This window comes from Centropristis striata, chromosome 2, assembly GCF_030273125.1.
Source record: "Centropristis striata isolate RG_2023a ecotype Rhode Island chromosome 2, C.striata_1.0, whole genome shotgun sequence".
Taxonomy (NCBI): domain Eukaryota; kingdom Metazoa; phylum Chordata; class Actinopteri; order Perciformes; family Serranidae; genus Centropristis; species Centropristis striata.
The window spans coordinates 36,727,279-36,743,999 of NC_081518.1; the positions used below are offsets into that span (position 1 = coordinate 36,727,279).

Consider the following 16,721-nt stretch of genomic DNA (forward strand, 5'->3'; position numbering starts at 1 on the left):
CAGTCCAAATATATGAGCCAAAGATCAAATAGGCAAGACAAGGTAAAGACATGTAGAGGTAAAGCTCAGCAGCAGACTAATCAGCCCCCTCCAATGCTCACATAGCAGATCAATGAAAGACCTGGGGCCTTGGGCCTGCGCTATATTACACACCAACACTTCATATTCATTCATTGATTTTACTTTTCAGAATAGTATATCATTGAACTCCAATGGGAGCGAAAAATAGAGGCCGGGGCTGAGGTCAAACCTTGTGTGGACGGATGTTTGCACAATATTGATGGCGCACGCAGAAAGAAATGACTAAATATCTGAATCAATAGCTAGTTTCCCTAGCCACGACAGGTTGTTCCAGATGGAAATATATAAATACTTCTTTATGGCTGCTGCAGTGGCCCTAACGAACAGGGCTAAATGCCCCCCTTAAGGTAAACTCTTTGATTAGCCAAGGCCAGAGGTGACGATAGGGGTCTACTGATGCTACGATGCCACGCTTCCAATGGCCCGAGGATGCTAATGCACACTGGGGCCCAGTAAAGGGGCCAAGGATATGACAGGTCACAAGCCCTGGGCAGAGTGCTCTGTGCTACCTGACCCTAATATTCATTTGTAATGATGATGGGCCCAGGCTACACCATTCTCGGTCATGTTCACATAATGCATACCATTAATAATTTAGAAAATCTTTTCTTCGGTTCTCACTTTTCTAATTGCAGAAATAAGAACTGGAAGTGGGAGGTCCACTAGAGTTGGGCCGAAAGAAAAAAAATTGATTGTCAAATTCTGCAATTTTCAGCCACATGAAGAAAGAATGAAGTAGAGTTAAATATGTATAGCATTCAGTCACGAAGGCCAACGGCGTGATAAAAATCTTGCATCCTGCTGCTGCTGCTCATGGCACAAGAGCTGCCTGTTCTTATTTACAGCACAACACAATTACTGGGAACAACACCCAACCTCACAGCTTCCCAGCGGCCAATGGGGCCATAAAGAGGGAGGAACCACATCATTGCCTGCTCCTTAATTAAATGAAAGCTATAAGGTTCATTTGCCTCCTTCTTTACACATTGAACTGGCCAGCCCACTGCTGAAGACCTCCCAGACGCCATCCCTGGTTGGCCCTAAATCATGACTGGATAAACTGCCCAGTGGGTCCCTGCTGGACGCACAGCAGCCGCCCAGCGGCAAGGCCAGAGCTGGGCATGCGGCAGATCGACACCTAGCCGGCGATAAGTAATTCTGTAGAGGATTAGCAGCATGATAGCCTGATCAATACTGTGTGCTCAGGCCATTAGGAATGCAGCGAGGAAATGACCCCCTCCGGTAATAAAGCAGGGCATCTGGGTTCTCCTTCATTTGCCAGCTCCATTAGTGTAATGGTATCATTATCTGCCACAGCCGTATTTTTCTGGCTTTTCCACAGCTTGACCGGCGGGGGTCTGATGAAGCTGTGAGAGCCCCCATGCAGAGTGTTCCCCTTTCTACCGTTCAACACAGAGCCTAGCTGTAAATCTAGCTCTGTTGGAGCTTATGTGCTACCCTGCCTTAGGTATCCATACCCATGTTTTATGTCAGCACCCAACACTATTTCTCCATTATTGGCTCATTAATAGAGCAAGCAGCATGTAGCCTGGGTTAAAAGGGAGAAAAAGATGGCCGGCAGAGCACAAAGCTGCTGAATGTGCTGAATCTGACACCCCCCTCTTGCTAAAACACCGGGCCTGACATGACAGGACGTCGGCATTAGTCGCCATAAATCGTTTCCTTTACACTAATTCACCAGCTAACATTTTGTGTGGGAGAATTGATTAACCATGTCTGGATGTGTGGCCACATAATCAGCTTTTACCTCGGTAGTTGTTAATTTAACAGAATTGCCAAGGGAAACACAAACCATTTTAATGAGTGTTCAGAAATTAAATACCCTAAACAGCTTGCACTAGGTGCCACAACCAGAGCAAACCAATGAGGCTGATCTAAGCAATGGGCTGGGCTGAGCCCAAGACCTCACAACATCTGGTGACCCTGTGTGATCATTACTTAGCCTGCCGCTCACACACACACTTCCTGTTTCGACACAGCATTTTATACTTGTCATCATTGTCCAAATGGCGAGCTTGCATCAAAGACACCGTTAGAACATCGGGTTAAGGGACAGGGTCAGCAATGTTTTTCACACTGCCAAGGCATGAGTGGTAATTCATCCTGTGATGACAATACTAATGAAACATAATATGTTTGCAATTCAATTGGGTACAAGGCGAGTTTAATGTTGATATGGGAAGAACGAAAGGCAATGCAAAGCTTCCCAATAGTCTGACAACAAAGAAAACAGTATTTCTATGTTTAAAAAAAAGTACAACTACTTCAGATTTTTCAAATTCAAATAAATGTGAATTAATGAGGATGCAGTGTTATATATTTTCCCAGGGCAGGAAAATGCCCTGTTCTATTTACTGTAAAGAATACATATTGACTATGGCACCACCTGTCAGTATGCTATACTGACTAGCTGTGGTGGGATTTTCTAAGGAGACTGTGTATTCATTTGGCACTAATCTTGTTGGTGCCTGCATTCCCTAACTCAGAATGACAGTGGACCCATCATAGCGCATCTCTCACTTTGTGCAGCTTTGCAGACACACTCACTTACTGAATAAGACAACCATCATACCCAAGGTATTAGTTATCATAATATCTGTATCATTATACAACCGCTATTATTCAAAAGTGGCCAAAATGCATGCAGCTCCTTCCTTGGCTGCTCTACAGTCACATAGTCATTTTAAGAATTACAATTCCTCTTGCTCATCCTTTTATTTATCTAAAGAGAAAGGAAGCTAAGCTATTAGGTCTGTGCAGTGCTGCCTGACTGCCTGAGGACCAGCTGGAATGAGTTCCCTCTCTGAGCCGCTCATCTGGCCGCCATGGCTGCTTTCATAAACAGGAGGAACCACGTCTTACATAGTTTCACTGCTGTCTAACATGATCCAAACATATGTGCCACAGCAGACGGCATCCAAGTCAGGAGATAAGAGGAGGAACAGACAGAGAGGCAGACAGACAGACACTATGACTATAGGCGAAACACATCCCAGGATGCCTTGGGCACAGCAGAACCCTTTTCCTTCCTTTGCTTTGGTGTCTCAACAAACCGCAAAGTTACGGCATGTGAAAGTCTGATTAAGCCCAGGTCAGCACGAAACACGGCTTAACACACAAGCACACACACACAACAGTTGGTCATCACAGGTTATACACACACCCACCTCTGTTCAAATCATGTGCAAATAACCCTGCACATGTCTCACTTTTATGCCTTAGCAGGTTTTACAGCTGGCATATTAACAGAGGGTATTATTTAAGAACAGTAATCCACATTAGCCATTAAGTTCTCATTTCTAGTGCACATTAGAGCACCAGTTATTATCCACTGTATCTATAGTAAAGCCTGAAGCAGCTGTGGGCTGCTGGCCTGGCACCATGCCAAATCTGAGATGCCCTACACTAACTTTACCATTTGTTTTTACTGTTGCACTGAGCTGTTGCTACTAGGCTATATGACTATTTATTCACTGTTTATTATCACACCAAAAAGGCATTAACACATGAAGCTTGAACCTTGCCTTTTGTATATTTTTCATGTTTATAACTATAACCAATAGTATATTTCTGACTTTACTATTTTGTCACAAATATGCTACAGACTGTAATTCACATCGTGTTTCCAGCTGAAATGGGATGTTGCCAAGACGTTATTCAGCAAGCTACATCTTCTTCTCAGCAGTGTATTTACGTGACAAAGCACCGTTTTAATGTAACTGTAGGCTAATTCTTCATTGTGGAAGACTGGGGGGAAAATGGAAAACACAATAAAGGAAACAGGCAAGGTGAGGTATGCGCTGACATTCACGGTTTTCCAGCCTCCAAAATGCAGCCAGCAGCATCACATAAGGAGCATTAGATATTCAACGAGCGACAGGGCTTAGAAATATGCCAGACCTAACGGAGAAAAACGCTATCAATACCTTTCTTCTCTTCTCCCCCTCACTGTCACCCGATCTTTTCATGTTCCTGGACTTGTGTTTACACTGCCTCGCTTTCATTGGAGGCGATGTTGGTTGTTGTAGTCAACGACTAAACGGTATTTCATTTTATTAGAATAGAGAGAAAAAATGGAAGTGCAGCCTTTCACGTTATTTGACTCTGAGCCCAGTCGTCAATATTTTTAGTGATAAATATTTTTTTCGGTGGAGAAATACTTGAAGGCGAAGCTAAAGGCGTAGCAATGAAAACTACAAATCCCAGAGCGAACATGTCCTCGCACCGGAAGCAGCTTCGGCACGCTCCAGATGTTGCACTGCGCAGGTGCAGCGCAGGTACAGATCTATAAATTGCACATCTACTGCTCTCGATAGTTTTAAATCAGTGATTTAAGTTTTACAGCCCTTAAAATGGCTGTGACAGAAAGAAAAAATATGAAGTTGATATGTAAAGGCAAATCAACTTCTACCACAGACAAATAATAATAATAATGATAATAACAGTATTATTATGATGATGATGATTATAATATTAATTATTATTATTGTTGTTGTTGTTGTTGTTGTTGTTGCTGCTGTTGTTATTAGAAATAATAATAGTAATCATATGAATAATAATATATCATTATCAATATTTTGATGACAATCATTTTTGAGAAAATAAAATTATAAAAAAATTCTTCTTCAAAATATTCCTCAACATGGATATTCCATATGCTTCCCCCTTTTTTAATCAAAAGCAGTTCCACTTTCATCTTAGACTATGTGTAAAAATAGCAATCATGCTTTGAACATTCTCCAGTTCAAGCCCTGCCAACCTTCTTTCAACTCTTGCATGCAGCTAAAATCCAGGTGCTTTTTTGCCGGTGTGGGCTTCAACCACGTCAGCCCCTTTTCAACTCTCTACTGATCATGAAAGTGCACCGTAAACGCACAGCGTCCATGTGGCTGCCTTTATGTATCACCCACAGTTGAAATGCCCTCCAAGAGTTCATCCACATTGCTCATAACGTGTTTTGAATAGTGGTGAAATGTGTTCTGTCCATTGTTCCTATCAAAGCACATGTGAAATACATGAGAAAGTTTCACGGACGGAGCAGCGGTGGTGGTGGGAGGGTGGTGCAGGGGTCTGAAACACCTGCTACATATTACCATTACAGACTTTGATCAGTGTCTTCATTAGTTTCCTTTGTAATCTCTTTTCTTTTATGGTAGAGCTGACCCAAGTGAGCCGGGTACAATGATTTAACACACATGTTTCTTTCACCTGTCTTGTAAAATGCTCAAAAGCTCTCCCACTTTCAAAGATGTCGGTGTCTCTGGCATCCCTTACTAATAAACGGAGGGGGTTCTTTTGATTCCTATTTATAACTTACATTTCCTCTCCTCTGTTCAGGTCTTCCAAGGGGAGAGTATGTTTGAAAAATATCCTTGGAGTCATTTTGTGAAAACTAGATCCATGTGCATGCATTTATAGGTTTTTTTCACATTAACATATGTCAGCCTATAGTGTCTTCTTAGAGCTACCGTCATGGGGGAAAATCTTGTGATGTTGTAAAAAAAAAATGTTTTACCTTATAATGTCAGAATCTGCCTTCATCCAACCTCCATCACCCCGATCCATCATTACACTATGTTCCTTTTATGCGTCAAACTGTCATTCACATATTCCCACTGTCAATCATCTTTATGGTTAACATATCAAGGAACAGAGAGTTCCCTGCCTGACTTCTTTGGCTGATTCTGACAGATCATTGGGCTTTTTGAATGAACATAATGTATAGGGCCTTTAATGGCAGACAGGACATTTACCTTGTCCAACAAACCCTTCAGTAGCTTGGTTTTTAATTCCTTTGCTAGTGGCCCATTGGTGGGACTGTGTGGAAGTCCTCAAAATCCCTCTGGCTGTAGAATCATATGTGCATGGTGGTCCCTATTAAATTATTCACAAAGTATATAAACCATTCAGATCATGTAGTGTAGTTCTCAGTAATGGAGCTTTGTGGAAGCATTTCAAAGCCAGGGTAGAGGAAGTTGCTTTGATCATAATTAGGTACATTCCTTTAAAAATACACAAATAATAAACATACAAGTTATCTTATTAAAACTCTAATGCAATTAATGAGACAGAAAATTACTTTGTCTCAAATATTTTATTACATTTTTCATACATGTCATCCATCAAGCAATTTGGTCATCTTTCTCTTTTTCTTTTGGCTGAATACAGAATAAAATAGAAGGGGAAATATGCAAAAAACTAAAAAAAGCTCAGTTACTTCCTTCTCCTTTCAAAATAGGAGAATGAGCCTCTTAGCGTTAAAAAGGACCAGGTTATATTTCTTCTACTTCTATTACTTTGAAGGAATATGGAGAAATTTTGGGAAACAGGCCAATTTGCTTTCTTGCAGAGAGTAGGATGAAAAGAATTGTATATTTTTTTCATTCTCATATTTGTCTATTAAATATTTTATAAAGCTAAGGCCTGTGATTGGTTAGCTTGCTTTATATAAAGACTTGAAACTGGGGAAAACAGCTAGCCCGACTCCATCCGAAGGTAACAATATGGCCAACATCAAAATGTCACAAAAATGTCGGATGTCACACTCTGAGTGGGAGAGAGGGGAGCTGGATGAGTTGAACAAATGGAGGAGAACCGGGTTCATGTCATATCTGAAAACAAAAGTAAATGGCTTTTTACGTAACTTCGGTGGTTCACATCACCCTCGTAACTACTTCACTTACGACATTTACGTACACTTATCTACTATTTAAACTCTCTTTTATAACACCTAACCAGGATGTTTTATGCCCTAAACCTAGGTCAGTGGTTTTGTAGCCTAAGTTCACCGAAACTGCAGCCTTTTTTACAACTGCAACCTATACATGTATGTATAATGACATGTGCGCTATTTTGTTTGATCTAACACTCAGCTCTGTATTAAGAGCCGCTTTTGAAAAATGCTCAAATGTGTCGATATGGGTGGTATTGACAAGCGGTCAAATTTTGTCGTTAAGGTTGCAGATCTTGTTGAGCTTTGATTAAGCTAACTTTACAGATGCTTGTTGGTGGGTTAGTTTTTTGCACTAGCCATGTAGTGTATTAAATGTAAGCTAATGCCACACAAATGTTTGTGAGGGCAACCTTTGGACTACAGGCCACACATGTAGCAACTATGTGCAGGACTATTCAAGGTGACAACAAGAGTCCAGGAAGTTACTGCTCCTGGCTCAGAAATCCTGCATATAAGCTGTAAGAGCTTGGATTCTTGTATGGCTTAAACACACAATATACAAAATGTTATGATAACTATTATGATGTATATTCTGATTACACAATATAGTGGCTATAGTTCTGACAACAACACCTTGGTTTTATTACACACTGCTTCTCTTACGGTTCTTGCTATGGACAGCAGCCATGATGATAGCCATATATGAACAAGCCAGCCTGACAACTTGTTCATAATCAACAGATTTTGTTATTTTTGGACTGAGGCAGGCTGAGTAAATCCCCTTGCCCACAGTCTTTGGGGTTTGCTAAGCTAATTAGCTAGGCTGCTAGCTGTGGCTTCAGATCAACTGAACTGATGTGGTATCAAGCTTGTTATCTACTTTAACTACCACTGTCAACAATAAACATTTTATTTGAATCCACACAACCCTATTCAATCCATAGACCAATACAATCATTACAGTATGTTGCTTTAGCATCAAACTGTAATTCATCTTTTCTTGCTGTCAATCACTGTGATGAGGAAGATGTCAAAGAGGATAAAGTTCTCTTGATCTTCTTTGCTCGCTGGTCAGATCTGGAGTTCTGTGAACAATCAAAATGTACAGGCCTCTTTACATGGAAACAAGCCAATTACGTTCGTCAACAATGCCTGTCATTTGTCTTACAGCGAATCAGGCTCTAAAACAGGCACCTCTCCTCACATGTCTGACCTGTGGGGTTCAGCATGAGGCAAGGTCATCCCTGTACACACTCTGATGTGGTATCATATGGGATGGAGGAGGGAAAAATAACTTTGATCTTCTTCTATCATCATATAGCCCTCCCTACTGGTCTGGCCAATGTGTTTGTGCTCATGATGGGGGTATGTTTTCTGTTATTGTGCATTGCATCAGATCCGGATGACCCATTGACAAGGCTCCTTTTTGTGATATAATGAGCGGGGGAAGAATAGAAGATGAGAAGCGCACGGTGCCAGAACGTACTACAGCACAGTAAAGGAAGACAGAGACCATTGTGTTGTGTGTGTATTAAAACCAGAGCCTACAGTCCTGCAATCATCTCTCCCCTATGCTTCAAACTATTGTATGGCCTGAAAAATCATAAATACAAGAGACAGGCCTCTTTGTGAATCGGGATATCTATCCCATGCAGGAGTTTCTGTTGGGCCACCTAGATTTTATTATTACTTTATCAAGTTAAGCTGTGGTTTCTGTATGAAAGAGAGGAAGCAAACTACTGAGAAAACTGAAAACAATACAGTCAAGCTTTGTCCTGCACCACACGGGACCTCTGGTGAAGGTACTGTTAGGAATTGTAAACAACATTTTTCACTCACCACAACTCCGGCCAGGGACCATCTTCAGTATATTGTGCTGCCTCCATGAAGACAAGCTCTTTTTTGATTTTTATTTATATTGAATGAGCATATGGCGCAAGTATGTGCTTGCTAACCTTCAATGCTCAGCCCTAGGAAACTGTTATTTGTCAGTGCTATAAAGCAGATTGCTGCCCAGTGGTTTCAATTAACATCAAAGAACTCTTCGCAGGCAGTAATAGTTATATCAAAACCTGAAATGTATTATTTAGGTTATGTGCTGGAGTCCTCCAAACGATTATGTCCTCGTTCCGAAGAGGGGTTTTCTTTTTTTGCTGACTTTTTCCATTCCACATATTCCACTGCCTTCGCCTTGTTTCTTTGAAGCACCCCCACAACCCCTGTGCAGTCTCTTTGTAGCACCAGGGTACCTGTGTGGCTCACACCCGGTGGCCTATTAGCTACAGGGCATAAAAGGAGGCACTACCATAGCAATGGAGAAGATTAAAAGTCTTGTGTAGCTAAGTGGGTAGATTTTGACGGATTTTGGAAATTCTCCCAGGTTTTTGCTGCTAATTTCTCACTGGAGCCACATATAATGTATCTACTGATGATCCTGCTATGTGTATAACAGTAAGATGTGCAAAATGGAGGATGTATAAAAGGAACAATGTTAGTGTTAGGTGAGAGTTGCTTCTCTGGATCATTTTTACAGGCTCACTTACAGACTGTACAAGATGTATAAGATGAGATCTAAGAATCAATTAAGGGTCCCATATTGTATAATGTGATATTTCCATGTGTTTATTGCAACACATTTTTATCAATTAAAGACGATTTGTCGGGGCCTTGTAGTGTGACTCCAACACAGACTTTGCTCCGTTTCGGACATGCCAGGATGTTGTGTCTGTTTCTGCAACTTACATGCATAGTGGCTTTTCAAAAAAAAACTTCCATGTTCACATGAAACCGTTAACTTCAGGCAATAACACCACTTGGCTATGGTTAGGGTAAAAGAACAGGATTGGGCTTAAAAGCAACTTCTTAAACATTAAACCACCAGAGGAAATTACACACGTTGACTTCAAATAACAACATTGATTCCAAATAACAACTTTGACTTTTGTTCTCACACGGGATATGAATGGCAGTCTCCTGGGTCAAAGGTCGTGATGTCCCAACTATAATGCACTGTTTATAGGTAAAGTTAACAGCCATTCCCCGGCTGCAATGACAATGCAGAGGGCAGGTGAAAATGGATAAAGAGACACACGCTACAACGGAGTGTTTCAAACAGAGAATGAATACAGGTCTATTTAGACAAACAGTATGGGAAAAATGTTCTTTGACATTTAAGCATGTAAACATGTCCTGGTAGATGGAAGAACCTGAAAATAACCATATATATTCCCCATTAAGTATTCAACAGCAGATCATGTGCATAAATTCCTAAATATTCAGGTAGGAGACTATTAACAGGTGTTTGAGCCACAGACATAGTAGATATTCAGTCAAAAATCACAGGAATGGTTGTTTTGGATCTAAATTATTTCAGTGTGTTGGGGTCAGCTTGGAACAGCTTTCCTGATGACCTGACACACTCAGAGTCTCTTCTAATTTTCAAAAACAGGTCTGAAAAAAGAGAAAAGGTGGATGTAATCGTTGTTGCTCTTGTGATTTGGGTCACTTGTATCACTATGGAAAGGAGTTATATTAACTGGTAGTTATTTTTCTTGTGACATGCTCAGGTTTTAAAGTCGAAGTTACATTGTGGATTGTGCTTTTGTTGAGGATTTCACCCTTTTTGTGATAATTTCAAAAAGTGCGACATATGTTGCTTATGATAGAATAAAGTCAAATCACAGTGTGTCTGCCAGTACAATGCAGAGTGAAAACAGGATGATGTTGATTTTTGTGGTCCATGTGCAAAATGTTTCTTTGACCAGTTAAAACAGGTTGCTATTCTTCTTACATTTCTTCAGGAACATACCTTTGACTGTGTTCGACTGATCAGGATTGTTAACAGACCAACCCAGACTGGATCAGTGCAAATAATGTCAAACTTCAGTTTGCAATCCTACAGGGACAGAAGTGCCAGACCTGAGTAGCACCTGCTGTCTAGCTAATATAACTACCTTTCTTTAATTCCAAGTGAAAAGAATAGTTTCTCGCCACAATGAAAGCTCTTCAGGGACAGAAGTTATTTATTGGCTCTAACCCTTCGCTGGAGTATCATTAAAACTCTTGCAACCCCATGGCCGAGGCATAAAGTGCACAGAGGGGCCTTTAAAATGGCTTAAAAAAGTACATACACTTTTCAATATATGTTGATTAAGCCTCAATAAATTATTGTATAGCACCACAGGAAAGAGCCCTTTGGTTAGCGAACAGAAAGAGCGTGCAGCCTTAGTCTAAGATGTGGTACACCTCCTCGCCTGGGATCACTTCCAGACCCCCAAAATGAGGAAGCGCTTTGCTATTGCTGTGATTTGAATACCATGATCACTGAGGACTTTTATAAGAAACCCATTAAAAGTGAGGTTTTGACATACAAAAGAGCCCCTTTTTAAATCTCACGCACAATGTCAGGCTGAAAGACGTTATAAAAACTCTATACGGAAGCATACATCCTCTGTGTGTGTCCTTGCCTCGCGCTCCCTTAGGAGGGGATATCTTTTTGTAGAGGCTGAGATGGTGACCCGTTTCCTAGAGAAGCCTGCGCCCTATCTCTCAGCACCATGCTGCAGATTAATCGCACATTTGTTCAGCATGATACAATCACCCCGGACCGGACTTAACTTTTAACAAAGACGTCTGCCTGAAATATGCTGATTTGTCAAAATACTCCATGATCTAAGAAAATAAGTCGTTCTGAATGGGACCAGCTGAGGTGGACACAATGGCCCAGTGTGACCCCTCGCTCCACCTGCTCTTGACAGTGTTTATAAAGTGCCAACTCCTCTCATTAGCGCTCCTATTACCCCAGAGTTATAGCAGCCTCGCAGATCAAACGCAGGCTGAGTGAACAATGGCTGAAATGGCATTAATATTATATGTAAGAGTTTTACAAATATTGGGCGGGATCTCTTTGATGGGGACTGTTTTACATTAGAGGCTTTTTATTAGGGCTTTTCTGGTCTTTAATGTGCATGTTTTCCCCTTGAGTCAGTGTTACCACGTTTAGGTCTTGTTGTGTGACCGATCGCAGTAGAAGACGCACATAAGGAGCACATACGACAGATTGTTAGTACACACTCAGGACATGAATTGGTAGTACTTTGGGAAAACAAGAATCAGGGCCTTTTGATGTTCAAATTAAATTCCCCCTCTGGTACATAAAAATCTATTCTGTTTTATTCTTTTTCACTGGTGCATTGATGCTACACACACATTTATTAAATGAATCTGTGACTAATAAATGTTAAAAGTGCAGGCTGATGAATGTGAAACTGATTTAAGTTTGGCAAGTGAACAAGAATTCATCTGACAGGCTCAAACTGTACCCAAACCCACCAGCCTGACCACTGACATGAACACTGAGATGTGTTTATTTATCAACGCACATTTCTCCTCATTTCCAAATTAGTTGACATTACGGAGCGTGCCGATGGTGACAGGTACATTTAACACTGGCTGAAAAGTTTAAATCACACCCAATGTCCTGTATACTGAGCTTGTTACAGTCTCTTGGAGGCCGCCTTCACGTCTAATTACTGTACTGTCAACTGAATGGCAGGTTGGTTTATAGTGGGACATGGGCAGTTTATGTTCAATTGAGAACTGGTTAGAAAGTGTGTAACATAAATTCTGTCTTTTTCGGTTTGCTTCTCATTTGTTCGTCTTTTTTTCACCCGTTTTTCAAAGGGATGGAGGTGAACTACAAGACATAAGTGCAAAAGGCTTTTCTGAAAAATAGCCGTCATCGCTACAAACTAGATTAACTGTTTTCATTCAGCAATAAAAGTGTTTCAATTGTACAACCCCGAGTTATATTCGGTCAAGTCATTTTTTCAAGCCATTTTTCCATTCAGTCAACTGTCCCGACGGAGATGTCCCTTGCCTTGCAGGACGGTGGTGGTGGGGGGGCTCAGATTAGATGTAATGAAGCTATAATTCTCTGAGCAGAATTGAAAGTCTTCTGGACGCAGTGCCACATGTGTTTGCATGTCTGTTATGTTTGGCCAGAAACTGACAGCAGCTTCTGGTTATCCAGAACCCATTAGATGCTTTGATCCCAAATGGGCCTTGTTTCCATTTGCTGAAAATAGTGTTCTGTATTTGTGCTGCGGTACATGGATCGGACCTCTGTGATTTGTTCCTGCATGTTAAATATAATGTCTTGCAAGATCACTTTAAGACACACAAGATTGCCATCATATTTAACATCCCTCTGTATGCTCTCAGTATTACCCTCATCAATAACTGATTAGGCTGATGAAATATAGACTATGACTAGTCTCTGTGGGAGTTTCTGAGAATTGTAGGATCATTTAAAATGCCTGTCAATTGATGATCTCTCTAAGACGGATTCACCACACTGTGTGTAATTGCTAATGTTTTGTTGATGTCCCAGTGTCAGACTAGCTTCCTGACCTCTGAAAATCTGCACACCATTCATCACAGTAATACCACACACCTAGAGCTAATACTTTCCATGCACATATGACACAAAAGCAGCCCCGAAAGCCATTGAACAATTCTGCAAATTATGTTGTTTTGTGGTGTATGGTTGAGGCAGATTAGTAGAGAATGTGGACTGCATGGGTACAGTATAGGCTGAAGACAAGTAACTGACAATGTATTAAAAAAAAAAATCAAAAAGCACCACAGCTTTCTTACACATGTAGATCATATATGTCACAGAGCCAAGTCCCCATTTCAACACCGTGTCAAAGGCGTCTCTGGACCGCATCCCGAGCTCTTTGCTTGTTTGTCTTTTGTAAAAAAGGACAACTACCCCAGCAGTGCCAAAGCACCCCAGGCTCTTTGATATGTGAAAGCCTAACAGTGGGACTGCTCCCTGCTCAGCTGGTACGCAGATGTGTGTGTGTGTGAGAGAGAGCGAGTGTGTAGGGGGAGCCCGCTGTCTGAACCGAACACAGATTAGTGACTCCTTTTTTTTATTCCTAATAAATAAACCCCAGTGCATGCTGGGGTATGTGTGAGGGGAAAATAACATGCCACTAGCCAATCAGAAGCAGGTGGTAGGGCTTGGTGGCTTCAGACCCTGCAGCTCTTATCATAAAACAACTGCACTTTTAACTTTAATTGTACTTGTGGATAGATTTTGAGGTTTGGGTTAGAAGTGTTTTATTACTTCGGACTGGAATCAAAGCAACAGAAATGTAATTATGTTAAAAGCAGGCAACAATTTTGTTGTAATGGATGGTGGCCAAGTTTCAGACTGAACTCACTGATAAGGGTCCTGCCACACACACAAAAAAGAGGAAAACAGAGGGTTTGCTGTGTGGCAATAGCAAAGTACGTTTACTCAAGCAATGTACTGCAGTACAATTCAGATTTGAGTGTGTACTCCGCAGACTCTACTACAAGTCTCAAGGTAAAATATTGTATTTTTCTCTCCACTACATTCATCTGGCAGCCAAAGTTACTTATATTGCAGATTTAGATTTTACATTTAAAACATATGAGCAGAGTACAATATATGTTTCAGTGTTTTTAGATGAAAGAACCCAACAATATACAATGTACTTCAAATTAGTTCCATCTTGACCTCGATAAAAGTAAAAAGTTGTTGACACATTAAAGCATCATTAATAATAATCTAACAATAGAATGTCTAATAACTGCATAGAGAGTACTTTTGAAACTTTAAGCATATTTTACTGAGAATACCTCTGTGCTAAAGTGAGATTTTGAAAGCAGTATCTGTATTTGTAATAGTTTACTTCAACAAAGAACCTAAAGAAAGAACTTCTTCACTACTGTTGTATGTTATAGAGCAAAAGTCTCAATTAAATTGAAAACCTTTCTTGTCACTCCTTAGTATGAACTTTTATTTTTTTATGAACTTTTTTTTTTTTAAATGATTGTGTCTAAAGACGAATCAGAATTGTGTTCAAATTCCAATTTCAGTCACCTGAAAGATTAAAGGTGCCACAACATTTATTCTGAATTATCTAAAGTCTTGAAATCTGGTGTGGACATTCTTTGAGAAGATATCTAAATGTACAACTTTGACATTATTTGATCACATGCAAAATCATACTTTTTTATTTCTAGTAAAAATCAGGGTTGTTTTTTCTAAATTAATAATGCTAACATTGAGTTTATTAAAATGTTTTCCAAATTAAATATAGTATAAAATAATAACATTTACACTGCATACGTGCGCATATCTTTGATATTCATTATTGCATTATTTATTCTGAGTTTATATATACAAAATAATGCACTGCACTCCTTGTATTTTGTACTTTGGCCACAAAGAACTACTGTTTTCCCCCCAAAATATAATGGAACATATATATATATAAAAACTAGTATAGTATATTATCTTCTGTCTAGTAAGACTAGATATAGTAAGATAAGTTAAAGTTAAAGTAAAAATTACTTTAGGCAAGCAGAAAACACTTGAAAAAATGGAATTAAATTTTTCAGTTGTGGGCATAAATAGGTTAAATTAATATTTATTTTTATTTAGTTAAAGTTAGTTTCTGATTTATCTGGTATCATGACTAATGGTTATAATGCCCAATTTTGTTCTAGAGTCCAGTGTAACAACTAGTGTGTGTGTGTGTGTGTGTGTGTGTGTGTTTGTGTGTGTGTGTGTGTGTGTGTGTGTGTGTGTGTGTGAGCGGTCAGAAACACACATGTACATACACACGGGCACTTCGACTACTGCACATTTGACTTCCTTTACACTACTCTAACTTTAAGACATTGGCTGTTAATCCATAAGCCGTCTGTATAGCGAGCAGTTGAAATAGGCCATAGGTAGATCTCTGTGTGATGTTCTCGACTGCAGTTCGGGGCTGATGGCCTCCAGTGGGCTTTTTCTCTGAACGTAGTGGGGGAGATTATGATGAAAGGAGCAGAGAATGAGATGACACACCCTGTCTCCATAATTCGCTGCTTCATCATGAACAGAGGCATTAAGCGCCCCCCTTTTTTTCTCTCCGGAGAATCGTACATGTCACATCGCACAGTGCCTCTATATGAGTCAGTCACCTCAGGTGTTTCGCACGCACATCAACGGAGGCATGGCATGTCGTCAGATTACTTCATCCACAGCATCTGAGATCACAGAGGAAAAAAATATGATTGATAATGCCGAGCAATGATGCTTCACCTCGTGGTGGAGTTTCCCTCACCGCTAAAAAAGTGGAGAGGTAACTGTGGCCTTGATGATCTTCCAACCGACAATTTCATTCTTAAGATTTTAACGGAGACTTTTCTTTGGTTCAGTGCTGAAACAAAAGCCGTCCAACCCTGCCAGGAATTAAACTCTTGGGAAAATTTGATGCATGCTATATTTAGTTTCACTGCTACATTTTCACATCGGTTAACATACTCTGATATAATGTCAAAGAGACATGCTACGATCTGGCCCACGGGGCAAATTCGCACCCAAACCACATGTTGTTAGACTGGTGGTGAATTTATTTTAAAGTTTGTTAGTCAACCTGTCATTATTTCATTCTTGTAAATGATTTAATTATATGGTTGGCCCCTACCGATGACACAAGGCTAAATGGGAATGACTTCTGCCATGCTAAAATGCTCCGTGTCATGCCTTGCAAGTTAGTTTTACCCTGCAGATATAGCAGAAAAAAGCAGTCTCAGATAAATTTGTACATAATCATGTAAATGTTCGAAGCCTGTACAAAAATTACGATTTTTTAAAAATGTGTCCCTAATTTGACCTTTCACATCTGACCCCAGTTTCACACACTGTAAATTAACAGCCAATTTAAATTTAAAAAAGTCACAAGAAAAGCAGCAATCCAAATGCTGAACCACAAAAAACATCAGACTGCCATTTTGGGGCCTTTCCCATAACCCTTAGCTCTTGGTAATTAGTCAGCAATTGGAGATAAAGCGTGTGATTGGGAGTGAAAACAACGTGGGGATCGCAGACTGTGGTTTGGAATGGCAAATTCCTCCG

General features: G+C 40.2%; 1 protein-coding gene across 4 annotated transcripts in view; it reads right to left on the bottom strand.

The window, feature by feature from the left end:
- fto (FTO alpha-ketoglutarate dependent dioxygenase) overlaps positions 1 to 4,170 on the bottom strand; it is a 132,680-nt gene extending 128,510 nt beyond the window's left edge. For all 4 annotated transcript variants that reach the window (XM_059350336.1, XM_059350328.1, XM_059350316.1 and 1 more), the window contains exon 1: positions 4,029 to 4,170. In XM_059350336.1, coding sequence (XP_059206319.1) covers positions 4,029 to 4,106 — 78 coding nt within the window. In that variant the 5' untranslated portion in view covers positions 4,107 to 4,170. The remainder of the gene's footprint in view (positions 1 to 4,028) is intronic.
- Between the last annotated feature and the right edge of the window lie 12,551 nt (positions 4,171 to 16,721).